Raw genomic sequence first — 26,913 nt, forward strand, 5'->3', positions numbered from 1 at the left:
AACCCGTTACTAGCGTGGTGTACCTAATAAAGTGGCCGGTGAGTGTAAATGCCAAAAGGATGAAGTGGGGATTCAAATTTTCTTCTATATGTTGATGTTTTTTTTWAATTAGAAATGGACATTTTGTAATATCTAAAGGCTGCAGCAGGTTCATATACATTTTGTCGTATTGTGACCACTCGCTCGTGTTTATTAACACATCGCAGAAGCAGACGGAGGAGAAATACGAGGTCACAAGCTCCTTGCCAGAAGCAGCCATCCTGGTACAAACRACAGCAGAGCCCAAACTCACACTGAAGATTACCCTCACCTCGCCAGAAATGAGAGAAGACGAAGATCAAGAAGAGGAGGATGAGGAGGAAGAAGAGCAGCTGGAGACTGGGGAGGAAACGGAAGAGGTAGAGGAGGAGYCGATGGGGGAAGAAGAGCAGGAGCAGGGGAAAGAAAATGGTCAAGGTAGGAACACTGAGATGGGAAGGTATTCAACATTTATACAGAGAAACGAAAACAGTTTTGTATTAAATGTGTTTTTCTTTTGTAACCAAACAAATGTTTTTGTTCTCAAACAAGAGTTTGACCTCATTAACTGAGGATGACACAGGACGAGACAGGAACAGGCAGAGGTGGGTAGAGTAGACAAAACTATACTCCAGATTAACAACTTGCAGAACTCAAACTGTAAAAACAAACACTAAAGTTTAGACAGAAAAAAATTCAAATTAACATGAAAGTAACAACTTAAAAAGATCTACTGGAGTTTAAAACAGATAAAACACATCTTTATGTTTGCTTTGTTTCTAAGGGGGAAAAACAGTTTTGTCAAATAAATTGCTYCACATGCAAACAATAAATGATAGAATTTGCTTCTTGGACCCAAAGTGGCTCTTTGACGTAGATAAGATTTAAAGTCAGTCATGTTTTTCATAAAGACAGAAGTAAACAACACCAAATGTGCAGAGAAACTTTGCAGTAATCGACAGGATGTGGCATCTATTGCACYCGACTCAAAAGTGCTTCGTAACTGTGGGAACTAAAGATAAGAGCTGTGGAAGAAGCTGCTGAAACAAGATATTTACTWACTTCTTCTAAATGATTCTCAGTGTTTTACATTGTTAAAGTCACCGAAAAAGTAAAAACTTTTTAAAGGTTAAAGGCCTAGTATTTCTGGAAGYAATGCTCGTCTCCCAAATAGCATCCAACATTTTTTTTTCCTTTTTAAATTGTACCTGTTGGGTCAGGGACTGCAAGCAGAAATTAGCTCTTAAATTTATAAACTGATACAGTCCATCTCTCCCTTTGGTTAATGTACGTAAACGGTATATTGTTCTTGTTAAATAAATAAATCGTAAATCGTACCCACCTGTTTCCTTTTCAGAGTTTTAGACGGAGATCCTCTGTTGAAAAATGATTGTAGCAGTCTTTCTTAAACTTTGTAAATTATTTTATGCACAATCTCAGGCAATATATTGGGGGATCTCACAGATCTGTTGGTGCTTAGAGTATATGTTGAGGTTAACTCTCAGCTACAACACAAAAATATGCCTCTTTGCCTTCAGCAGTGAGTGATAACTATATCTTTTGCTTGTTTATGTAATCTATTGACCAACAATTTAGTGGTAAAGTAAAAAAAAAGTTTATCAGCATGTCATTCTGTCCTCATCCTTTGATAAAACTCAGTTTTGCTTTTCCACACAAGCAGAAACCACTTGTGAGCTTGCCCCAAACCAAACCAAGTGTTTTCAGTAAAATAAAAGTAACAAGAAAGCCTGCTTCKTGTCAGTTTAGTGGTAGCAACAGTTCTCTTGTGTGCTGACCTCAGACCTGTGTGTGGCTGCGCTGCTGTGTGGTCAAATAAACGTAGCAAAGCTTAAAAGTCAAACTCCTAACAGTGAAGAGAAACCACTGACGTCAGAAGAGCTTTGTGTCTAGAATCTCTTGCTGTTGATGTAGCTGTAATAAACAGTCAGAAAGGAGCTGCAGTAGGTGATAGCGCCAGCAGAAAGCTAACTGCTTTATGCAGCATAATAAATGCATGGAAAGGCTSCGTAACAAGCTCAGCTGTGGTGAAAGTCTAACATCAGTACGTGTTACAGGGTGTTAAGATCAGGACACATGCCAGAGTTAACACGCAGAGGAATTGTCTGGTGTTTGGTCTGCTAACAATCCTCCCCCTTCCCCTTTGTTTTCATGCCTAGCAGAGACTGGTTATAATTAGTTTGTGGGTAGCTTGGGAAAGCAAGGCCAGCAGGCCGCTGGAATCAATAACCAAGAAGCAGCAAGCTGCCCATCCATCCTGTGGCTCCCGTCCAACTAGACACTCACCCCTCAGAGACAGATGAGAGATAGCACGAAGGTTAGCCGTACATCATTCCACAGGCCTCAGAGCGACGAAGAGCGCCTCGTATTCTCTCTTATACACACAAGGAGACGTTCACGCCGTGGAGAACACACACACAGAGTCGTATTTTGTAACTGATTGATAAACACACCCGTCACCTGGATCTAATCACTCAGATTTATAACGGAAAATATCTAATATTTTCCCCAACCAATATAATATCAGAGCTAAAATATGTGAGGAAGTAGTAGAATTGTAAGCCAAGTTTCTGAGCTCTGTTATTGCATGCTGTTAGATGGATAAATCCCCCAACTGCTTCCATGTGATTATTCTAAAATGTTTTCTTTTCACTTGGAAACAACTTGAATATGAGTTTGATGTCGTGCACTAACGTGACAGTACCGCTGAAAATATCTTCTGCAGCATTAGAGCTCACGTGTTGTGTGGTCACTGGACAGAAAATGAGAGGAAACTCTGTTGCAGGGGGAATACTTTTAATGAGAGTGAGGGACAGCYGGGCATCAGGAACACTGTAGGTGATGGTAATAAAAGGGGAAGCAGCCAGCAGAGAGTTTGCGAGAAATGTGGGAGGACAAGCTTCAGTAGAAAGATRATAATGATCCACTGGCAGTAGAGCAGTCCCACATGCAGCTGGGGCCACTCTGACAGACTTAAGATTCACACTATCTGCTCGAACAGGTGGGGGGGAAACAATCAAGGATAAGGTCAGATAAATGTCCTGCTTTACATTCGACRCATCTGAAATTACAGCTGACTCATATTGAAATTTTCATTTCTGCCTTTAAACTGATAAGAAAAAATATTTCCCCCCGTTGTGTTTCCAAAGACCCCGATGATTCTTCAGCATGATTCTTTTTTATGTTCAATAAACCATCTGTGGAAACTCCATGTAACCTCAATCATTCATACAACTGCGTTTGATTCAGCCTGCCAGACAGTTTTCACATCGATTCCCAAGTTGTAGAACGGTGGAGAAATGAGCCTGTTAAGTTGGGCGGCGCGAATCAAACGAGCTCATATAAAAGTACAACTGTACCAGAATGCTCTTCTTTTATCGACCACACTGCTTTGACTAAACCCTGCCTTGATCCCTCTTGTGCTGTGCTCGTCTTCAAATCAGTTCAAACAATCTTAGTTTTTATATTTTTTTGAAAATTTATTTTCTACATCGGGAGCGCTTGAATCTGTCTTTGTTCTGAGAGGTTGTTGTGTGGCCTCCTCTGCAACTTTTGTTTTACTAGCCTGTGAAATCAAGTGCACCTTAAGTAATTTACATTTAAAAAATTGGTAGCACTTTACAATAACTGCTCCTTATTTAGCCTTACTTTATCATTAATAAATCATTGTTTAACCTTGAAAACATAATTTATTAAATATGATTCATACCTAAAAAGACATAATTAACACATTTAATAATGCTTCACCCATAAAGGCTGATGACTTCCAAAACCAACATACACGTTGTTTATTCATGGTTAATAACTCATGGCACAACTATTCTACATAAAACCAGCTTGTAATATTTAATAATTTGTGCCATATTATTGTATGATTCAGCAGTCTGTGTAGCAATATGCTACAGAAGTTAATATCTGCTAACTAATTCAGTAATTAACAGTGATTACAGTAACTTTATAAGCTAATTTTAAACCATTTAAACATAATCATTGTTGCTGCAGTGCATCAAGAATTAAGGCAGTTGTTAGTAGTTAAGTCTTTTTGTGAACTCTTCTAAATTGATGACTTATTTGTGCTTTTTTACATTTTTGTTAATGTAGACAAAACCTTGATGGGTTATAAGTTTCTTTTCACCTTTGGAAATCAGACTGCAATCATAGTCATTATAATGGTAATTAGCKTTTATGGGTAAACCATTAATAAGTGTTAATTTATAGCTTATTAAGTTTAAATCATCTTTAATTAATAATGTCTTCAAGGTTAACTAACCATGTATTAATGATTAAAGCTAAATAAGGTGCAGTTATATAGTGCTAATGAAATAATAATCAAACAAGCTCCTATTTTGACTCCTGCCTGGTGCAGACTGGATCAAAATTTTCTTCAAATACATAAAGGAGAAGTTGATTTACTATGCTGGGTACAACACAGCCCCCACCACGCAGTAGATCAAACACTCCTTAGGTATTTGTTTATTGTTTGTCTGTGGGGAGCTCTCCATCCCACAAAGTTGCTTCTTTTCTTGTGACACTGGCTGCTCTCACTTTCACTGATTTGTCAGCAACTGGATGAATGTAAACTACTACACGGTGTTAAATTTTAAATGTGAATATCACATTGAATCACTGGATGCGGCTAAATGTAAAACTGTCACACTGTTTAAAGTGTGATAACATCTTCAAACCATTCATCACAGATCTGTGAACCGTGCAGAGACTGAGCACTTTTTCTGAGGAGAGTTCAACTTTATGGCATGAAAAGRACCTTGGATGTACAAAAAAAAAAGTATCCATGCACGTGTGTATATCTGTGTGTGTGCGCATGTATGCTTTCATGCGCGCTTTCGAGCATGTCTGGGTACATTCACACACACATGCAAATCTTCAAACACACACAGTCCGACGTGACGTGTGTGTGTTTTACGTTCTCTATATTGGGTTGTTGTTGTTTTGTGGCAGTGTTGGGTGCTGCTGCGCAGAGAGTGGAGGCTGAGGAGGAGGGGGAGGTGCTGGATAGACACAGATGTCTGTTGGCCCTGGCAGCGCTGCGACACGCCAAATGGTTTCAGGTCGGCACCCACTCACTTCCTGTCTTTGTGCCTGGTGCTTATTGTAGCCTGACGATTTCCCCCGAGAGCACGCAGCCGCTCTCTGCTTATTGTGCCACCATCGCTATTAGACCACCCAGTTTCTTGAAGGCATAAAGTTACACTTTTTAACATAATTACAACAAAAAATGCATTGAAACTTTGTAAAAAAAAATTCTTGGATTTTTACGTTCTTTAAATTGTGTTTCTGTTGCATACACTTACTAATAAAAAGATGAAATGTATCGTAAGGCTACAAAAGCAGTGGTTTATACTTTATTTTTTTCATTTTGGCTACTGTGTGAACCTGCCTGCTTTTTATAGTATGTCAGTGCCTCCCTTTGATCCCCTTCCCATCCCCTTCCCCATCTATCTTCCAACTCATTTATATTATGGACAATAGAAAAAGGAGTAAAAGCCTAGAGAACATGTCAACATTAATATGTTTGTGGGGATGCAGATATTTAGGCAAATGCAGTCACTTCAATATTTATTTATCAGTGTATGCCTGTCATTTGCTCATTTTGTTCCTTTTCTTTTTTCTGTTTGATTTTTTTTTCCTTCACACCTTCCTCCATCTTCACCACTTCATCACTCCATCTCCTAGGCTCGGGTGAACGGACTGAAGTCCTGTGTCATCGTTCTCAGGATACTTAGAGACATGTGCAATAGACACCCCGTTTGGGAGCCTCTCAAGGGATGGGTGAGTCTTTTTTGACCGTTTTATTTTCCGTTCATCCCCTTCAAACATTTGCATCTTAAATAACGGGGTTTCAGTCACGTGGTTTTCATGACCCATGATTTCAAATGGAGGGCAGGAAGTAAAACGCCTACCTAAAAATTTGCCAATAAACAAGGCTGTTGATATCACAAACTATCTGGTCCTTCATATGTTTAACTACACCCAACTGCAGCCTATAAACAACTGGAGGTGTGTAACTTTTTTTTGTCAGCGGGTGGGTCAATAACCTCTGTACCAAAAAGCTTCACGATGATTATCATTTGGTTTTTGGCCGGGTGAGTGTTTGTTCTTATATTGTTTTATGTTAAGATGCTAGCAGTAGCGGCTAACATCAACAAGCAATGCAACACTTAACAACATTTAATGCTAGTGCAGCCTAAAGCATCCAGATGAGGTCCATATAAAACTACTGGAAACTTATTAATCGTTTCTAAATAGTTGAGCATTGTACGACAACCCAAAGCTATAAAAAAACAACCACCAAAACAAGTTAGCAGCTAATATACCTCTGACGAAGTGGTCGCTGCAGACTCTGCTCCTCCCAACCGCAGATGTAGTTTTAAAATCCACTTTTTATAACGTTCTTCTGTGAGTTTTCTACATTTCTCTTGTTTGTGCATGACAATATTTGGTACTTTATAATACCTCTTTTCCTTTTCTTGGTTAGAACGATTGGAGCAGCTGTAAACTACAAAAAACATGGGCATTTTTCAGACAGCAGACCCTCTGCTGGTTAATTTCCTGCCCTTCATTCTCATTTCACGCTCTCGCTGTACTGCATTGTGACGTCACGTGAAACCAATCTGTTGTCTTAGATGTTTTATAATCATGAATCATGTTTTGATGCATTGTCAGTTTACCTCTGCCCATCTTTACTTATGAGATGTTCATCATTTTCTTTTCAGTAAATTAATCTAATTTGTTGCAAAATGCTCCTCCAGCTGTTTTGTATTTGTACCATTTACTTTTAGCCTTTTAGTCTTTATATTTTTGACAAAACCACAACCTTTTAAAAATCATGTTTTTGCCGGCTTTGTTCAAGACGTTTGTATTAAAACCTGTTTCTCTATTATTTTTTTTTAATTTTTTTTAATTTTTTGGAACCTGTCTTGCAGCCATTAGAACTCATATGTGAGAAGGCCATTGCTACCTGTAACAGACCCCTCGGGGCAGGAGAAGCCCTCCGTCGAGTCATGGAGTGTTTGGCCTCAGGCATTCTTCTCCCAGGTATCAAACCAAAGTTTTATAGTCCAACAGTGATCATGTGCACCACTTTCCATCCTTGCTGATGAGCACAGCTAACGAGTGGGTTTAATTTGGGGGAGACGAGCAGGTATTTTGGCACATTATGAGCTGTGAAGGTTGACACATTACCAGCAACCTTGCAGCTGCTCGAGGCAGGTCATCATTTGGAAAGGATTTTAATTAGGTGGAGTTTTACAAAATGCTGTGCAACCTTCAGGGAAATGTCTTCGCATAAAGCTAAATTTCATTTTATTTACTTGATTAATTTTGTTTTGAAGTTCCTCCTGATTAACATTTGGTACATTTGACATACTTGCTCTTATTGTTGAAAGCACTGACATTTAACAAAATGTAAATATGACTGATCAACATTTCTGCTGTCACTTCAGACTAATTGCATGTTTTAGCTGCACAACAAAAAGTAACAAGAAGTGACTTTGACTTATTTTGTGTTTGTGCGTCCTCTGTAACGCCACCCAGGTGGTCCAGGTTTACATGACCCCTGTGAGAAAGAGCCTACAGATACTCTGGCCAACATGACCGACCAGCAGGCTGAGGCTATCACCTATGCAGCACAGGTATAAACACACACACACACACACACACACACACACACACACACACACACACACACACACACTTTTAGAGACACTGCTATTGTCCCCCAGTCCTCCTCACCTGCAGCTGTCACACTGGAAATAAATAAGCAACAGGACAATTACCAAAAACGAAGANCACAGCACAGCTTTTAGAGACACTGCTATTGTCCCCCAGTCCTCCTCACCTGCAGCTGTCACACTGGAAATAAATAAGCAACAGGACAATTACCACACACACACAGATACACACACACACAAAAACACACACACACACACACACACACACACACACACACACACACACACTCATGCGTCTCCTCAGAGGGCTGTGTGGTGCTGCATTTTAAAGAGTGGTGTGGGAAACTATTGCCATTGTGAGCCATAAATCCATCTCTGACACCCAGAGCATGGTGGTTGTGTGCATGCCGTGTGTGTGCACGGGCAGTCTCAGGTCTGTCTTCACACACACACACACTCGTTCACACACACTTGGCTGAGCATGGCAGCCTCTGAGCCGCATGGCTTAGTGAATCCTGCCGTCCATTTCCTTTGAAGGCAGCTTGAACGAGGCTGGAATGTCAATGGGGATAATTGTATTGAGGCAGATACAAGAGCAGATAGGAGTGAAGGAGCTCCTCTGTCAATGAGCTACACCAGGCGTCATGAATATCTGACACCTTCTGCCTCCCTAATGGATTTAATTTAACAAAGCCACTGTGCACCATTTGGTTATCTTTTTACACACCTCTCAACACAAAAATAATTATCTTTAAGGCGCCTCTTCAGTTTATCTGTTGATCATTTATTTAAATCTGAATGAAAAAAATGGCTCTCTAATTCGATTAAAGTTCTTTTTACCATATTATAGCAGCTTTACTCTGTATGCAGCTTTATTTGTAAAAGTGTTCCCATGTGAACATGAATGGCTAAACCATAAGCTTGATTATTCTAGCCTAAAGCCACCACTTTGACCTGCTTTGTCTTGTGTGAACACAGCAGTTTTTCCTCAAATACAATAAAAATTGAATTCTTTCATTGTGTTTTTGTTTACATATAACTTCTGAAAACCTGAAAAGCCCAACAGGCATTACTCTTCTTCACCAAAASCTTTTTTATACAGCCTGAGGTGCTCCATTTGTTACCCAGACCTTTCTTTAGTTACTTCTTCATATCATCATTTAACACATTTGCATGAAGTTTAACCAGAAGCTACTTGGAAATAGCAGCAGCCGTCCATTCTGCTTTAATGTACCCATAAGACCTGCTTCAGCTACATTTTAATATTACTTAGCTGTATGCAAAATGTGAGAWAAGTGCTTTAAAAACCAACTTGCAAGTTTTTTTTGAAGGAGTCTTTCTTTTTTTCTGGGTTCAGATCTGGTTCAAACATGTACAGCAGAACTCTGGGGTTTCGTTAGCAGCCGGCAGCTCTCAGCGGACCGCTCCGATAATCATGGTTACCAAACATAATCAACGTTTTCTCATTTTCACTGGGCCAACTTGTTAATCAGAGAGAACTGAGCTTTTCAGGGGGGCTGCTTTCAAGGGAGAGCTGGTAAATTAGAACATTTCAGACGAGAGATGCTGCAGGAATGAATATCAAGAAAACTTGAGTTGTGTTTGAACATTAATTTGTGTACGCCTCGTCTTGTAGTCCCCAAAAGTAAAATTATAGGCCTGAAAATGGACAGTAATATATAGATTTGTAAGAAGTCCATAACTGGTCTCATCGCTTTGTAACATCAGAAAATGTGGCTTGGGAGAGCAGATATATTTAGCAAACTGTGCAGCATTGAGGTATAATAAGAATATGRATGTTTTATTTTTGTGAGTCAATTTATAAAGTGAAATCCTCTATTTTTAAACTGTTTTGTCTCTAGATAAATATCCAAAGTTTTCTTTCTTTGGGCTTTAGACTTCAATATTTTTAACAGGGGAAAAGATGTAGGTGTGGAGATGATATAATGGAAAAAKAAACCTCTGTCATAATGAGAAAGCTCACCACTAAACCTCCGGATTACTTATTTAATTTTGCAGCACTGGAATCACACACTTTTAGACTGTTGATGTTAAATCTGTTGTACTAGACTGGATTTATTTCCTCAGCTGTCTTTTGTTTTCCTCATCCTGGCTGTGTTTTGCATTCGACAGCATGCTCTCAGACTCATGGCATTTGGGCAGATCTACAAGGTGTTAGAGATGGAGCCTCTTCCCTCAAATAAACCGTCGCAGAAATACCCGTGGTCGGATAAAGAAGGTGTGTACCCCCTCCCTCCCTTCCTTCTTGCCTGTCTGCTCTGCCTTTTTTCTCTTTTTTTCACTTTTTGTTTGTCTCTGTTTTTCATCCACACTTCTTTTGTCTCAGCCTCAGTCTTTCTGCTGRCAGTACAGTATCCATGCTCATCTTCCTCTTTTCTTAAGGCATGTTCTTTAAAGGGATCCACTACTAGGGCTGTGCAATTAATCGAGTTAACTCATATTGATAAATTTTAGTGCTGGGCATAGATTAAAAAATTTAATCGTGATTAATCGCGATTAATCTAACTTTTCCTTTTTTTATACAAACAATCACTTTACTAATGCACTCCATGTCAGTGCATGCCAGGTCATGTTTGTAAACGAGAAGTGGCTCTCGAACAGTTTGCCTGGGTAAATAAATATTAAATAGATTAAAAATAACACATTATGTAGTTTTTTTTGTCTTCCTATTGCTTATTTTATTGTATTTGTTTATGTTTTACTGACATTTGTGACCTTAGTATCTATCTTTCATTCAACATGTTCATTTGGAATGAAAATCCTTGAATTTTTTGATTTAACCTCATTATTCTGCACAAAATTTAACTGACTCAAATATGTTTGGAGCATTTTTTAGGTCCTGTTTTATATTCAGAAAATCATGTCTAAGCATCAATTTTGTTTTCTAAATAAAAACATTAAAAACGAATTAATAACTCAAGTAATTTATTTTATCATTAAGCGATAGAAATGTATATTAAATTTAAGATTAATCATGATTAATCCACAGCTACTTTGGGATTTATCAGATTAAAAAATATTACCGGTAATCATTTGACAGCATTACTTGTAACATTAGACATTATTTGAGAAACATTAATTTCAACTGTAAAACAAAGAATAAAAATATTGTGTTTTTATTAATTTTTAAGCAAATGTCACATGGACTGCAACATTTTCGTAAAGCTGCAAAGCATACTGGGTAAATGATGATGTTCGCAAGGCTGTGCGAGCTCTTATCCACCCTGATGGTTAATTTTGGACAATATCTGATAATCAGCCCTTTTAAATAAAACCAAAGCGCCTTGACAGGCAGGAAAATGTAGAAATGATGCTATATGCAGCTGAAAATGTGGATCGAGGACAACAGAGCTGCTTCATGGAAGAAAAACTTAGTTTAGCCTGTTAGCTTTCGTGTTAGCGCCAAGCTAATATTGTTAGCTCTGGAAGTAACACCATATATAGATTACTAAAAAATACACGGCTAATGCTATATCACCATATTGCATATTAGCTCGGTGCTAACACGGAAGCTAGCATTCTAAACGTAGGTGTTCCAAAACACAAAGAGCTACAACTCAGTCTTGTGGATATTTACCTAAAGTTTGGTGTGGATGTAACCAAGACTCATCCACAGCACATACTCCAGGCATACCATCTCCTGATATGGCACAAAATAAAAGGCACTGTCAGAAGATGCCTCAGTCCAGGGCCGACACCTTCTCCTCACCTCTCCAGTGGCTCAGTTCTGCCAAACGAGGTAACAGAGGTGTAACTGTCAACTGCTGAAGAGGTGGGCTGGCGTAGTGGTGACTGACAACTTCAGGGACCACCCAGCTGTACAAACATTACTGGCACAAAGACTGGCTGAAAGGATGCCGCAGCACAGATCCAACCATAATAAGATTCAGAATATTTTGAAACTTCAACCTTAAAAAGACATACTTGACTGTATTTAGATCTCTGCAATATAATAATAATAACAATATAATAATAATGTAATATGGGGCAAGAGTCTTTCTGCGACTCATCAGCAGCTTGAGTGACAGCAACACATCAGAGCAGCTGAGTTTATTCTACGCCTTTTTTATTACCGCTATAATGAATGTTCTCTGAAAGCACACATGAGCATGATAAGAAAATGTCTCCATTCGTGATTACTGAACTGCCAGAGGGAGCGTCAACACAGAACGMACTGTTCGTCCAATAATTGGGACTGTCTTCTGAAAGAGCCTAGTGTTTGTTTTATTGTAAGGTTGGACCAAAACAACTGCATCTGTCATTTCTGAACATCTCAGCTTAAAAATATGGCATAAAAGGCTGCAGGTGATTTGCATTCCTTCAATGAATGCTAGGCCTTGAATTTTCATCTATACTCTTTGTGATCGTTGTCACACTGACACTGTAACCTTTTGTGAATTGACAGATTTTTTTTTGAGTGAAGTAGCTGTGCAGAGACGGTTCTGATTTTAGATCATAGAGGAAGATTCACAAGAATCTCATAAGAAATTGAGCCGACTCATTTTCAAAACGTTTCTAACAGAAAACCAACTCTGGGCTTTTGGTATCTCATAACGCTGACACGGAAAATTGCCCGAGTGTTTACAGATGAAGGTGTGTGTGGAAGAATAGCTCGAACTGTACATCTTTGCTGCTCCGCCTGTCAGCTCTGTTTATCTCATCTGTGAGTTTATCCATCTTGTTGTAGGTTCGCTCCCACGTACTGTTTGTTTTTCGAGACATTGCCTTCCTGTCCTGCCGTCAGGCGTTAGTGACTTTTGTATATATTCACATGAACAGCTCTTCTTGATTTTTAACTCTTCCTCTTTTTCTGTGTCCTTTAGGTTTAGGCCTGAAGAGGCCGTACGAGGATGGGATGATGGATGACAAAGACCTCATTAAAAAAATGAAGAGAAATCTTAGAAAAGGTAAAAAAAAAAGAAGAAGAAGAAGAAATAGACCGCAATATGTGTCCCATTTATGGTCACTGGTTCAGATTATACTGATAAAGAAGCATTTTTTTACTTAGTGAAGGAATACATTTATATTGTTTTAAAAACATGTTTTGTTTTTTGCTCTCTGAGATAGAAGTCTTTATTTGTTTGCAAGCTTTGCTTCTTTTCTGCCTTGTTTCTGTTTTTGTTAAATCTTTTTCTTTTGCTTTCTACTTTGTTTCATGCCTGGAGGCAGATCAATAGTATTGATTGCTAACATTTTAGCAGGCCAACCAACCATCCACAGCTCTTTCTTTATACAAGGAGATGAACAACACCTTATAAATGGAAAGAGACATTTCTAGATATTGACAAACAGGAATAGAGTGATTTAATGAGGAATAAAATATAAAGACATCTTTATTCATCATGCAAACTGTTGACTAGAGTAAAAACCATTAAGGCTTTTGATTCATTATGTACTTTATCTTTGAACTTGTCCAGTCGTTTCGAGTTTAGCTGAATAAATGGTACATTGTTTATATTTGCTTGTTAGTTTTCTYTGAAAATGTTCATTACTCTTTCCACAGTCCTCGACAGTAAAGCCATAGACTCCAACCAGCCAATGAACGCCCTGATGCGTCTGAACCAGATCCGACCAGGGCTGCAGTATCGCCTGCTCTCCCAGTCTGGGCCAGTACACGCTCCAGTCTTCACCATGTCTGTGGACCTGGATGGAACTGTTTATGAAGCATCTGGATCCTCCAAGAAGACAGCCAAGCTCCACGTTGCTGTCAAAGTAAGATATCCACTGAATAAAAGCCTGTCTATAAAGATGACTCGCTGCAATATTTACCACTGTTTATATGTTTATATTGAACAGGTATTAAGAGGWTAATATGTATTACAATCTTTTGACATTGGGGGGGGTGTTGTGCAAAATTGACATTTTTGAGCTTTATGTGATGTTATAATGTCATTTCCTCTGCAAAAACATACTCAGAGTGTTGCTTTGACTCATTCATGCATCTCTGAGAGGTGGTAGCCATGTGGAGCTGCTGAAATGCTTGCTCATACAAAGCTCCACCTCTTTACTCAAAGCTCCTCCCTTGTGCTCGGTCTGAGCTCTCGCCCCACAGAGTAACAATTAACAAACACCTGTTGGAACTGTGCGTCTGTTGGGCTTGTAATAATAACTACTTCTCTGTCCAGTACTCTCCATATTAAAAGCATGCCTTCATTGAGGAAGTTTATTTTTGGATGTCAAGGAGACAACCCTCTTTTTCTTATTCCTAAGAATGACACGGTTTGTCAGAACTAGTTGGGCTTTTCTCCTATGGAAAGGTTGTAAATGGCATGAAGCAGCGTTGTGATGATGTGCTGAAGTGGGAGTGTCAGAAATGGTAGGAGGTTCTTAAAGAGACAGAGACCAATTCCAAGGTGTTCAGAGAGGCTGTGATATAAAGTGAAATTTGTTTTTGATATATACAACATTTTCATAACAACGGAAGGTAACATAGTTACTTGAGTGTGATGTAGAACTGAACTATGGGCCCGGAAAATACACAAAACCTCACCTTTAATTAGATTTTAGCTTAAATGTAGACTGTCTGCAAATAGACTTTATATGGAAGAACACTGGAGGCAGATTAATCAGGAAAGACACTTTTGAAATTGTGTTTTGTTATGTTTAAACATTTAGTTTGAGCACATTTCTTATGAACCAGTGCAGTTAAACAGTAACCAAGTTAAACCTTCAGCTGCTGCCTCACCTGTATGAATCGACAAATGGTTTTCTCTTCTGTTAGTGTTCTTGTGAGAAATGATAGAGGTTGTTTAATCTGTGTAATCCCAAAGTGGTTGTGAGCAAAGAGGCTCTCCAGTCCACAGAGCGAAGATAATCCGCTATCCATTCCCATAAAAGGTCCTTTCTTGTTCTTTTCTTATTTTTTTATTCTCACTCAGCCTTCTTTCCCTTGACTGCTCACCTTTTCATCCCTCTTTCCTTCTCTCGTTCACCCAGACAAAAGTTCAGCAGCTGTGATATTGTCGTGTTTTTGAGTCTGAAACTATTTTTTTCCTGGATAATTTTCTAAACTACACGCCTCTTATCAAAACTCACCTCCCAATAAGCACCTTTAAACTGTAATGAAATGTATCAGTACTGGTTAATTAAACTCTATGACCCTTTCTTTCATGACATTTGGTACTTGCATACATACATAAATACAGCATTGTTTTGTTTTGTTGTTGTTGTTTTTTTTAAAGAAAACATGATTTTGCCTTCCCAGGTTCTCCAGGCGATGGGATACCCGACAGGTTTCGACTCAGATCTGGACCCCATGAGCTCAGATGAGAAGTCGGACAGCGAGGGGAAAAGCGAGACGTCTTCACACTCTAGCAATAACCCAACTCATTCCTCAGATGGTTCAAACACGCTGGAGGTGAGGGGCTAGAAACGTGCGATATACAGTATGTGGAGATATGAACTTACAGGTGCTGACAGTCGTGCACCAATCAGGCTCCTGGTTGGCAGCACCTGAACAGTAATCTGCTGCTTAAACCACAAATGATTTATTCCTAACAACCGCAGCAACATTTAGTGGGATTAAACAGGCTTTATTGCTAAAAAAGCTTTGTTATAACAAACAAGTTTCAAGTAACAAGTACATTTCTGTACTTTTTGTGCTGTGTTTATAAACATATAAAGATTATATAACCTTTACTGGCATGCTGACACTTTTTACACACAGCGAGTAAAATAAGTATTGAACACGTCACCATTTTTCTCAGTAAATATATTACTAGAGGTGCTAATGACATGAAATTTTCACCAGATGTTGGTAACAACCCAAGTGATCCATACATACAAAGAAATCAAACCATAAATGTCCAGAAATGAAGTTATTTGTAATAATGTGGAATGGCACAGGGAAAAAGTATTGAACACATGAAGAAAGGGAGGTGTAAAAAGGCATGGAAAGCCAAGACACCAGCTGAACTCTCTCAGTAATTAGAAAGCAAGCCTGCCCCTTGTCAGTGCAAGTTAATATCAGCTGGTTCAGTCCCAAATGATGGRCAGGTATCACACAAGAACCATCTGATGATGGGTAAAAGTAAAGAGCTCTCTCAAGACCTTCYCAACCTTATTGTTGCAAAGCATAATGATGGCATCGGTTACAGAAGAATGTCTAAACTTCTGAAGGTTCCAGTGAGCACTGTTGGGTCATAATTCAGAAGTGGAAAGAACATTATTTCACCATAAACCGACCACGACCAGGTGCTCCTCACAAGATTTCTGACAGAGGAGTGAAAAGAATTATCAGAAGAGTTGTCCAAGAGCCAAGGACCACTTGTGGAGAGCTTCAGAKAGACCTGGAATTAGCAGGTACGATTGTTTCAAAGAAAACAATAAGTAATGCACTGAACCACCATGGCCTGTATGCACGCTCACCACGCAAGACTCCACTGCTGAAGAAACAGCAAGTTGAAGCTCCTTTAAAGTTTGCTGCACAACATTTAAACAAGCCTGTGAAATACTGGGAGAATATAGTCTGGTCAGATGAGACCAACACTGAACTGTTTGGATGCCAGAATACACATCATGTTTGGAGGTCAAATGGCACTGCACATCAGCCCAAAAACACCATACCAACAGTGAAGTTTGGAGGTGGGAACATCATGGTGTGGGGCTGTTTTTCAGCATATGGTACTGGCAAACTTCAAATAATTGAAGGAAAGATGAATGGAAAAATGTACAGAGACATTCTTGATAAAAATCTGCTTCCATCTACCAGGATGATGAAGATGAAATGTGGCTGGACATTTCAGCAAGACAATGAGCCCAAACACAAAGCCAAGGAAACTCTCAGTTGGTTTCAGAGAAAGAAACTAAAGCTGCTGGAATGGCCCAGCCAATCACCTGACCTGAATCCAACAGAAAATCTATGGAAAGAACTAAAGATCAGAGTTCATAGAAGAGGTCCACGAAACCTTCAAGATTTGAAGACTGTTTGTGAGGAAGAATGGGCCAAAATCACACCTGAGCAATGCATGCCACTAGTTTCTCCATACAGGAGGCGTCTTGAAGCTGTCATTGACAACAAAGGCTTTTGTACAAAGTATTAGATAAATTTCAGTAAGTGTGTTCAATACTTTTTCCCTGTGCCATTCCGCATTATTACAAATAACTTCATTTCTGGACATTTATGGTTTGATTTCTTTGTATGTATGGATCACTTGGGTTGTTACTGACATCTGGTGAAAATTTCATGTCATTAGCACCTCTAGTAATATATTTACTGAGAAAAATGGTGACGTGTTCAATACTTATTTTACCCGCTGTATTCTGCTCCATCTTCCATGTTTACAATCAGCTGTGTGTTTTCTAAATGGAAGCTGCAGTGCCCACAAATAAAAGGACTCTTTAACCCCCCAGGTGCGAACTCAGGGCCCCATACTGACGGCGAGTGGGAAGAATCCTGTCATGGAGCTGAACGAGAAGCGACGAGGCCTCAAGTACGAGCTCATCTCCGAGAGCGGAGGCAGCCACGACAAACGCTTTGTCATGGAGGTGAGACGAAAACATCACGTACCTATACAGCTGAACTCAGCCACGAGAATACACACAGACACACACACAAACACACACACAGGCTAAAGTATACAATCAGAACCAGGCTGATCACCCAGCAGAGTAATCAGGCAGCTTGGTTCCTGAGGCAGGCCTGCTCTCTGTGGGGTGTGGGGTGTTTTCCAACACGCCTGGCTGCTCCGTCGCTCTGCTGATTGATTAGCAGGTCTGCCTGACAGCAGGGCATTACCAAACAAGCTGTCCCACTCAGTGAATCTCTCACCCTGAGTCACTGGTGACGGATAAACACGCACGTTTTAGGCAACTTTGTTGGATTTAAAGGGACAGTAGCTATTGAAAAAATAACTAATCTTGTTTACAAGAATGTTTGATGTCCCAAAATGAGTTTTTTTTTTAGCACTGATTGTGAAACAGGGATTAAAAGTCTTTGGTGCCAAGATGGATTTCCATCAATTTGATCTTAACCAGGATGGATTTCAGTCATCTGTAAAAATGAAAAGAGAAAAAAAATCTTGTTTTTGTGGTCCAGTTAAAGCCATCTAATCTAATTATGATATAGTGATTAAACTGTCATGGCTTTCAACAAATAAAGTGAACCAAAGCCATAGCTTTATCCGATCAGTGAGGGTTCTTGGAATACGATTAGGTGTAGAAAAAAAAACAGTCAAAAGATTATTTTTTTTAGCTTTAATCCCTGGAAACACGTCTTCATCAGTCTTGAATATTTTCTGTTTGTGTAAGGTGGAGGTCGATGGGCAGAAGTTTCGTGGGGCAGGCCCCAACAAAAAGGTAGCAAAGGCCAGCGCCGCTCTAGCAGCTCTGGAAAAACTCTTCTCTGGTCCCAACGCAGCTGCAATCAAGAAGAAAAAGATCCTGCCTCAGGTAAGAAGACACACTTTAACATTGTGTTGATTCTAAAACAAAAGTAGCAAACGTTCAGGTCAATGTTGTTGTCTTGTTTTTGTTGCCAGTCTAACAGATATTAAACTAAATAATGTGGTTGAGACTCATTGACAACACACCCTGAGTGTCACCTCTTGTAAAATCATATGAAATCATATATACATATATATATAGTTTTTCAAAGTTACATCAAAATGATTACAGCTGTCATGTTCTGTGTTTGTGTGTTCAGACTAAAAGTGCTCTGGCTGCAGCGGCAGCAGCCTCAGCGGTAGCAGCACAGGTAGCAAGAGGAAGAGGACGAGCAGCACTCGCAAGAGGAACCTTCGTCAGCGCCGCTGCACCTGGATACGTCACACCAGGTAGTGAATATTTGTATGACTGAAATAATGCTTCTTTTATTAAAGGGGAGATATCATGTTTTAAACCCGTCTTTTTCACATTTATATAAAGTGGAACTGCAACGCTTTGGTCTGAGTTCCTCCTTATTGTAACTCCACAAGCCCCTCTTTGACCCCTTTACTGAAGTGGGTCTTAGATCAACTCATTTTAAGGCTGTCTCTTTGAATCAAAACAAGGTGCCTCACACCCGCCCCAACTTTTCTGCACTTCTAGTGACTCCAAGTACACAATAAAATGTATTTAATGGCTAAAAAGTGGATTTTGCATGAAATGTCCCCTTTAATATAACTGTATTTTTAATGCATGATGACGTTTGTCAGCTGTTTTTTATTATCTTTTGTTTTTGCTTCTGTCWCTTGGAGTTGCATGTGATGGTTCACTTTAATCTATTTTCCAATTTAACTAAATCAGAACAAAATTCCTGTTCAGTGGAGCATTTTATGTTTGTTTTTATGTTTGACACTATTTTGTCCAACGTGACATTTATTTAGTTATTTATTTTTAAGCTTTTTAAATATTTTCCACTTGCTTTAAGCTGCTAATTCATTTCTCTGTAGCAAATAAACATCTGTTCTGACTCTGACTCTGTAGCAGGAGTGGAAATATCACAAACGTCTCACAGCACCCTGCAGCTCGTGGGACAAAATAAATGTCAAAACAAATCAGATCTTACAGATAATGTAGCTGACAGATTATTTGCACCCTTTTTATTCTCTCTCGTTTTGCTTTTATTCCAAATGTATCAAGTTTTAGTTTYCTAACATCCTGCAGGAGTGCAGCATCCACTCCTGTAGCTTTATTCTGAGTCTGTAGAGTTCAGCCCTGCCAAACACTGAATACTGAGAGACGCAGCCTGGAATCAAACCTGTACAGGACTGAATTAGACCCTGTAACCTCTTCCCAACAGGCTTCAGTACACCGTACGGCTACAGCCCTGCTGCAGCAGCTGCTCCTGCATACGGTACGTGCTTCTTCCCTCATCCTTTCCCCTTCCTTTTCCCCATGTGTAACCTTCCTCCCCTCCTAACCCGTCTCGGGTAGATTAATGAGTCTGCGGCAAACTTACTTTAAGCTCCAACCTTTCTTCTCCACTGCTTTTTGCAGCTTATTCCTTTTTTTTCTAAAACAAGTTATAGGAATTATTGCTTGTTTTTATTTAAATCTAAATCCTAAATTGTTTGTGTGTTTTTGTGCCATAGATTTATCTGTGTTGTCGCTAATTGTCCATTCATCTTGTTTACATTCGTATGTTTTTGAATTGCTTTTTGCCTCGAGCCTTGATTTTAAATCTAAATATGAGCTGCGCCCACTGTTTTCTGCACTTTGTAAAAAGAGAAAAGTGTAAAAAGCAGAAATGGGAAGCAGCCATGTTTAACTCTTTAAAACAGTCTTTTCTCTGTCGCCTGTTTTCCTGCTCAAACTATCTGATCACCTCTTCTCATGTCCTTGTCCATGTCCTCACCGGTGGTCACTGAGCTTTAATAATTCATTTATAGGCCAGAAGCTTTCCACAGTTTTCACCGTTCCAGTGTAGTTATTGAACCCAAGTCCGCTCTGTCTCAGTTTCTCAGTCGTATTTGCACCAACAGACTCGGCCTTGTTCAGTTTGTGTACACACGAAGCGTCCGGAGGCCTCTCTGTCCGGCCGACAGCCGTGGATTTGAAAGGCTCCTATGTGCTCAGAGAAGCTGGACTGAGGCCCCGGACAGGCATTTAGTAGAGTCCCTCCAGAATCCTGCAGCTCTGAGGATGAAGTGCTGCTCAGTTTTTTGTGTTTATCGAGCCGGAGGCAGATTCAGTTTGTTTTCCTAATTTTTCCGTTTTTATTATTGTGATAAGTTAAAAAATCTGCAAATTCATGCAGCATATTTTTCCCACTTTTTGTCTTTATTTCTCCATTTTTATAGCCGAAGAATATAGTTGCTACCCATATTTTACCTTGAATATATTGGATTTATTTAAATCAACCTAAGAAACAACTTCAGTTTCAACAAGAGACAAGAACAAAGACATGACAACTCTCTTTACTGTGCTTTTTTTTTTTTCTTTTTACATATTTTTCAATGCTTTGCTTTGGGACTTTGGGGTTTCTTATAGGCAAATAACGTAAAATAGTCTAAAGAAAAAGTTCATAAATTCTCAAAATAGAGTACATGACAGCAAAAAAAAAACTTCTTTCCTTAAAAATAATCTTTAGTCTCAGTTTTCCTTTAACTTGGTTTTCATCACAGTATTGTTTGAGATCTATGAATCATTAAATAACTGGACTTCTTCCTGTTGAAGGCGTTTCACTTTCAGTTAGAAAAAAAGCATTTCAAGCTTTTAAATTAGGTGCCTTCAAGTTAAACTTTATTTAAATGTAACATGTTTGAACTCCTCAGAGGAAACGTCTTCCACAGAGAAGAAACCCACTCGTCTCGTTTTTAAACTCTTGGGATTTGCCACGTTCTGGACGACTGAGAATCTGCACAATTAATAACCAGTTCTCAGTCGGTTAGACTTATCTGAATAAATGCATAAAATCTCATGTTGAGTTGAGTTTTACTTTTTTTAAAAACGCAGAGAAGAAGTTTTACAGATTGTTTATTTTGTCTCAGCATATTCAAGATCTCAGCAATAGTTTAAGGCATTAAAAAAATCCATTTAACCGTCCTCTTCCTCGTTCTCGCTCGTCTAACCTCTAATGAGCGCCGTCACCTCGCATTCCTTCCTTCCTGCTCTCACCCCCCCCTCAGGGTGGTCTTATCTGCTGCGAGCTGTTTGTTGAACACAGTGTGTGCTGCACCCAGAGTCTCTTGGTGTTTTTTTTTAATTTATTTATATTTTATTTATTTTGTTGCCCGACACTCATGCAGAGCTTCTCATGTCTCCCCTCTAGGTTTGCCCAAGAGAATGCTTCTGTTGCCTGTCATGAAAGTGCCCGCCTACCCCGTCCCCCACTACCACTTCTTTTAGCACAGGAGACACACAAACCAAACCCAACCAGCTTTGTTTTTTCTAAAAGGGAATCTGTTTTTTTTTTGTAATTTATTTTCTATTCTTTCAATGATGGGGATAAAAAGACTTGAGTTTAAGATTTGTAAATGAGCTTTTTAGCTTTTTTTTCTTACTGTTTAAAAAAACTTTTTATTTAAAACCTGCAGGTCTATGATCATATAAAAATAAACCTTAAAGCGTTTGTACTGTGAATTGTTACCTCAGTCTTTGAGTCTAAATTATATCTCTATATATGAGCTTTTTTATTGTTTTGTTCATTCTGTGCTGAGACAAGGATATTCTTTGCAATATATTTTACATAACACATTTTCTGTGGATAAAACACAATAATGTGAGCTGTGTGAAGGATGTATATGGATAAATCAATGATGCTGAAAAATGAATAAAGTTGAGCTCAAATGAAAGCTGAACGCTGCCTGATGGATATCTGATTTTTAAAGGCTTTCAGCTGATGTGGAAACTTAAAGCAGATAAATCTTTTGATTCATACTTTATAGAGCCGTTTTATTCAATTTAAACCTGCACAAAAAGTTGCTACGGTGAAATATTTGAATGTGCAGCTCCTGCTTATAGTCACAAATGGAAACTTCCTCCATACATCCTTCTGACCTGCAGCTCGTAGATATTTAGAGAAAAAAAGCCTGAAGACAAAGGATGAATTTAAAAAGCTCCTGTGAGATCGTTTTTTTATAGCATTCAGTTGCTCCTCGTTTCTGAATGTGTTTAGAAAGTTTTATGTTCACAGGAAAAACAATCCCACATGTCGCTGTCTGTGTTTTTATGTTTTATTAATTTTTTTCAGCATCATTGCCATCGTTTGCTCATGTTTTGATCCTCAGAGAACCGCTCTTCTTTAACTAAAAGCTATAAATAGAAACTAAGGTTTGACGCTGAAGTAACTCAGAGCAGTCACGAGTCGGTGTCGGTCCAGACGCAGCTCGTTGGCCCGTCACCACGTCGCTCCCATCCAGCCAGCGGGAGATAACCCTCTGAGGATGTCTCCATGCTTACGGCTTTGAGGCGCAGCCATTGGATGAGAGGATCCAGTGTCTTGTCCAATGGTTGGTTGAGCTCCAATGAACCTTTTGAAAGTTTGATTTGTCGTCACGTCCGGGTTTTCTTCAACCTCAGAAGGCGGCTGATGCTTTTCGACCCATTTTTTATTTTAATTTTTATGTTTTCATACAAGTTTTATTTTACTGTCTTTTGTTTTGTTTTTATTCTGTTTAAATCTATGGCTCAAATCAGTTTCAAAGTGAACGTTAGAGATTATCTTTTAACTTTGTTCAATGAGTTTTTGCTGCAGAACACAATAACAACTCTACTTAATTTTTGTCAACATTGTAGTAACTGTAGTTATAAACTCAACGTGTTAAAGAATTATCAGTCAGCAAACGAGGAAACTTAGAAAAAAAAAGATTTTAGAGACAATTTCTTATAGTTTCAGTTGATCCTAGCTAAACAATCTGCACGTTTATTTAGTTTTATTTACATAAAGAAAAGAATTACAAAAATAAAAGATGGATTCAGTTTGTAATTTGCATTTGTAAACACAAATACTTGCACAAGTGGAATAAGGTGTTGCTGCTAATTTGATTAATTTTTAAAGACATTTTGTCTGTTATACGTATAAAAACCCAGATATGAATATTATGATCAGAATAATCAGAATTATTTATTAATTAGAGGGAAATTACAGTTATTACAGCTGCAACTCTTCAAATAAAATAAAGAATAAAAGATAAGCACACTAGAATAATATAAAATGTGAGGACAAAATAAACGCACTTATGGACATATAAAAAGTATGGTTAAATGAAAACGTATTGCACAGTTAAAAATTACACGTTTGAGTAAAGTATCCTAGTAAACTCAAATGCACAGATGACCTAAATAAATGAAAAAATAAAAGCATTTATGACGAGGCTCCATTCTGCACAACTTATCTGTCAATTGTATTGAAATGTTGGAATATTACTGATAAAAACGATTGTGTTTAATTTAATATTCATGTTTTACAAAGTAGCTGTTTAAAAATGTAAGAGCAGAGAAGTATAAACAAACATAAAAGATTGTTGAGTAGTTATTTAGTCGTAGCTGTAATTATTTAGTCATTTTTAATCTAAAAAGCAGGAAAGTGAAGGTTCCAGTGAGTTTAAATGTAATGTTGAACGTGAYGAGAGTTTAAATGTGCTGCTGATGGTGTCTCTGCTCTTCGTCCCTGCAGGTGGTCTGTTCATTGACAATCCTTTTTACCAGCCGCGCACCATCGCTCCTTTTATCATCCATCTGGGTCCGCAGGATCTCTTCACCGACTTCTAAAGGCAGGAAGCTGTTGGGCCACACTCGTCACTCTTTACCTGTCTCCACACACACACACACACACACACACACAAACACACACGTACCTGCCCGCCTGTTTGCGTGTCTGTCAGCGAGCGGGAGGGGCGTCGCCTTTTCCGCCTCGGCTGATGGGTTCGCTCACAGCTTGTCTTCGATTAGGGGCCGCTGCAGAAACTCTCTCCTACCTGCTGACCGAGAGCCACCGAACTTTTTCTGCTTTTCTCTCCTCTCCGACCTGATTTTTTTCCTCCTCGGAGGGGGAGGAGGGGGGGGGCACATTTTACACGAAGCAATACTTGGATTTTCTGAGAAACGTTCAGCTGGGACTGCGCGAGGAGTGAGCTGAACGTCGGTCTGTTCTTATAGCAATACACCTGAACTCGTCTCTCTGAGCTCACCTGCTGAATGTCGGACGGAGGTTTACTCAACACTGCGTCACAACAGCTGATTCTGATTGTATATCCATTGTACATGTGTGTATGTGTGGCTATAACATGACTATATACACATATAAGTATGGTGTATTTCTATAACAATGTGTTGACAGTAATATATAATGTATTTATGTACATACTCTAAAGTATAACTATTGTTATAAAATATTTTAGAACTATAAAGTGAAATGTAACTGTATTATCACAGCATAGCTTTCTTCCAGTTTTATATACACTGAGCAATTGAGGCTAGTTCTAGAAGATGCAATATTATCTTTGGTATTAACCTGTGCTTGTAGAATATTAATGCTTCCTACTTTCCATCCTTCCTTCCTCGTTTCCTCTGTCTTTGATGTGTATCTGAGCCTTTCTGAGCACGCTGTCTGCTGCCTGAGGTTTGTTTGCACCGACCGGGACCAGAAGCTGCTAAACGCACCCATGACCTAATCACACACACTACCTGTCAGAAAGCACATCTTTTTTTCTATACTCTCACTGCAGGCAGGGAAAACTGTCGTTGTTACGTGTGTGTGTGTGTGTGTGTTTGTGTGTGTGAGGTATGCGTTTGGTGTGATGGATGTGCTCCTCCCTCTGCCATTATTGGACACACACAACGATCGACACACAACAATCCTGAGCTCCGTCTCACTCACATTTATGGGGTCTGAAAGCACTCTCGCTCTCCGGTCTGTGACTGTTCTCCTGCGGCAGGGGCGGAGCCAGAGGGGTGGCACCTGATTGGCCACCCTAAGTGCCACCCCCCCCAGGAATCGAGAAGCATGTGCAGATCTTGGATTTTGCATTTGCATTTAAATTTTGTTAAATTTTGTCTGATKCTACTGTACTGTATACTTTTTCAGCTGTGTATGTTTAAAAAATGGCTGGATTATAGTTGTTTGTAAAATTAGCGTTAGCATTAGCGGTTAGCTTAATTTGGGATAAGCATTGGCAGTTGGGATGCAAACATTCATGGCTACTCCACAACAAACAATGGTAGAGCTGTAGCTTTTTTAAGCTAGCTGTCGTGGCCATTTTGAATTGTTGATCAGTATTTAGAATTTGGTACACAGTAAAAAAAAACAAAGTGTCATTTTAACACCTATAGAGTTGAATTTAACTCTGTTTCATATAATATTTGGTCCCACTCAAAATTTGTGTAAAATGTAGCCATTATAAACTTCAGTTAAWTTTACTTATTTTAGTGTCAAAATCAACAATGAATCGAGTAAAATTACTTAACACCACAGTTTGTTTACACTCTACTTAGTAATGTTATTTTTATGGAGTTAATTATACACAAAATTTACTTTATAAAGTACACTTTGTTGTATAATACTATTATTTTTTCTTTTCCCTTTTTTTACACAGTGTGAGTCAGAGTACACAGAGTTGTGCACTCTATCCTAGAGTTAAAGTAAACACTTTAAGTGTTGTATTAACACTGGTCATTAGTTGGCAAAGCAGTGCAACAGAGTCGACCTTTGCACACAAAAGTGTCGATTTATGGCCAATAACACAAACTTAAACTTGAACAACTAACTAACCTGAACAAGAAAACTAACCAGAAATACTAATTTTTACATTTATGAACATTTTTAACAGTCCTAGACATGCAAACACATCATTTCTACAAGATTACCCAGCATTCCTTGCTGAGAAAATTCGGGTCCATGAGGAAGAGGGCGGGGCTTTTCAGAATGCTTTTTTCAACAATGCATTGTGTTATAATACAACACTTATATAAAACTTAACAGTGGGTGGAGCTTATTTAACACTGTCCAGATTTGAGACAACACTGAGGAAATCAACTCTGTGAATTAACACCAACACTGGATGTCAYTTTACTCAAAGTGTTAAAATAACACTTTGAGAACTGAAATTAACTCTGAAAAGTTTGACAAASCAGTTTTTACTGTGTAGATTGTTTTTGGCTACTTCTACTCTAATCTTCAGCTTTGTGTCTAKAAATGGCTGAATAAGAAGGTGTGTCACGCATTCAGCATGTTTTTTTTTTTAATCATTCTTAGCGATGATCTCACAAAATCTTCAATATTGCTTAAAAACAACTAAATTGAAACATTTGGACTGAGCTGTGGCGGCCATCTTGAATTTTCAAATCCAGAGCGCTTTATTTGAATGTGCCCCTCTAAAAAATACTACGGCCACCCCTGTGTCACCCCCTTGCAAATAAATAAATAAATAAAACGTCTAGCCCCGCCCCTGTGCCACCGGCGACAGGAAGTACCTCACTGTACGAGGCTGGCGAGCTGCCGGCAGCCTGGTTAAAGATGCAGAGACATTGACAAAAGTTGGAGCTCCAGTTAGACATTTTAAGAGAAGCTCGTGTTGCATTATTTTTCGTAACGTTCATTCTGAGAGGATGTTTTAAAGGCTGAGCGGTTCTTTCTCTCGTGRTGCCTTATGATGTTGTGATCACATGCAGCATGGTGCAAAAGCATTTTACGGCAGGCGTGGGAAAACTGAGAACACTTTTGACAAATTTGAATTTATCCATTAGCACTGCAAAGGGAACATTTGGTGCGACCACGCTTTGATTGAAAAAGCATTCATCTAATTTT

General features: G+C 38.9%; 1 protein-coding gene across 5 annotated transcripts in view; it reads left to right on the plus strand.

The window, feature by feature from the left end:
- strbp (spermatid perinuclear RNA binding protein) overlaps positions 1 to 25,414 on the plus strand; it is a 46,048-nt gene extending 20,634 nt beyond the window's left edge. For 4 of the 5 annotated variants that reach the window (XM_014031733.1, XM_014031734.1, XM_014031731.1 and 1 more), the window contains 14 exons: positions 207 to 456; positions 4,996 to 5,105; positions 5,731 to 5,826; positions 6,981 to 7,092; positions 7,591 to 7,688; positions 9,861 to 9,966; positions 12,572 to 12,655; positions 13,252 to 13,460; positions 14,953 to 15,105; positions 17,100 to 17,234; positions 17,997 to 18,137; positions 18,391 to 18,520; positions 19,468 to 19,521; positions 23,785 to 25,414. In XM_014031733.1, the coding sequence (XP_013887187.1) occupies positions 207 to 456; positions 4,996 to 5,105; positions 5,731 to 5,826; positions 6,981 to 7,092; positions 7,591 to 7,688; positions 9,861 to 9,966; positions 12,572 to 12,655; positions 13,252 to 13,460; positions 14,953 to 15,105; positions 17,100 to 17,234; positions 17,997 to 18,137; positions 18,391 to 18,520; positions 19,468 to 19,521; positions 23,785 to 23,879 (1,773 nt within the window). In that variant the 3' untranslated portion in view covers positions 23,880 to 25,414. Of the gene's footprint in view, positions 1 to 206; positions 457 to 4,995; positions 5,106 to 5,730; positions 5,827 to 6,980; positions 7,093 to 7,590; positions 7,689 to 9,860; positions 9,967 to 12,571; positions 12,656 to 13,251; positions 13,461 to 14,952; positions 15,106 to 17,099; positions 17,235 to 17,996; positions 18,138 to 18,390; positions 18,521 to 19,467; positions 19,522 to 21,438; positions 21,968 to 23,784 lie in introns of those variants that run through there. The other variant, XM_014031735.1, reaches the window with a different exon arrangement.
- Positions 25,415 to 26,913: the final 1,499 nt, after the last annotated feature.

The sequence above is a fragment of the Austrofundulus limnaeus genome, unplaced genomic scaffold, assembly GCF_001266775.1.
Source record: "Austrofundulus limnaeus strain Quisiro unplaced genomic scaffold, Austrofundulus_limnaeus-1.0 Scaffold1308, whole genome shotgun sequence".
Lineage (NCBI taxonomy): Eukaryota > Metazoa > Chordata > Actinopteri > Cyprinodontiformes > Rivulidae > Austrofundulus > Austrofundulus limnaeus.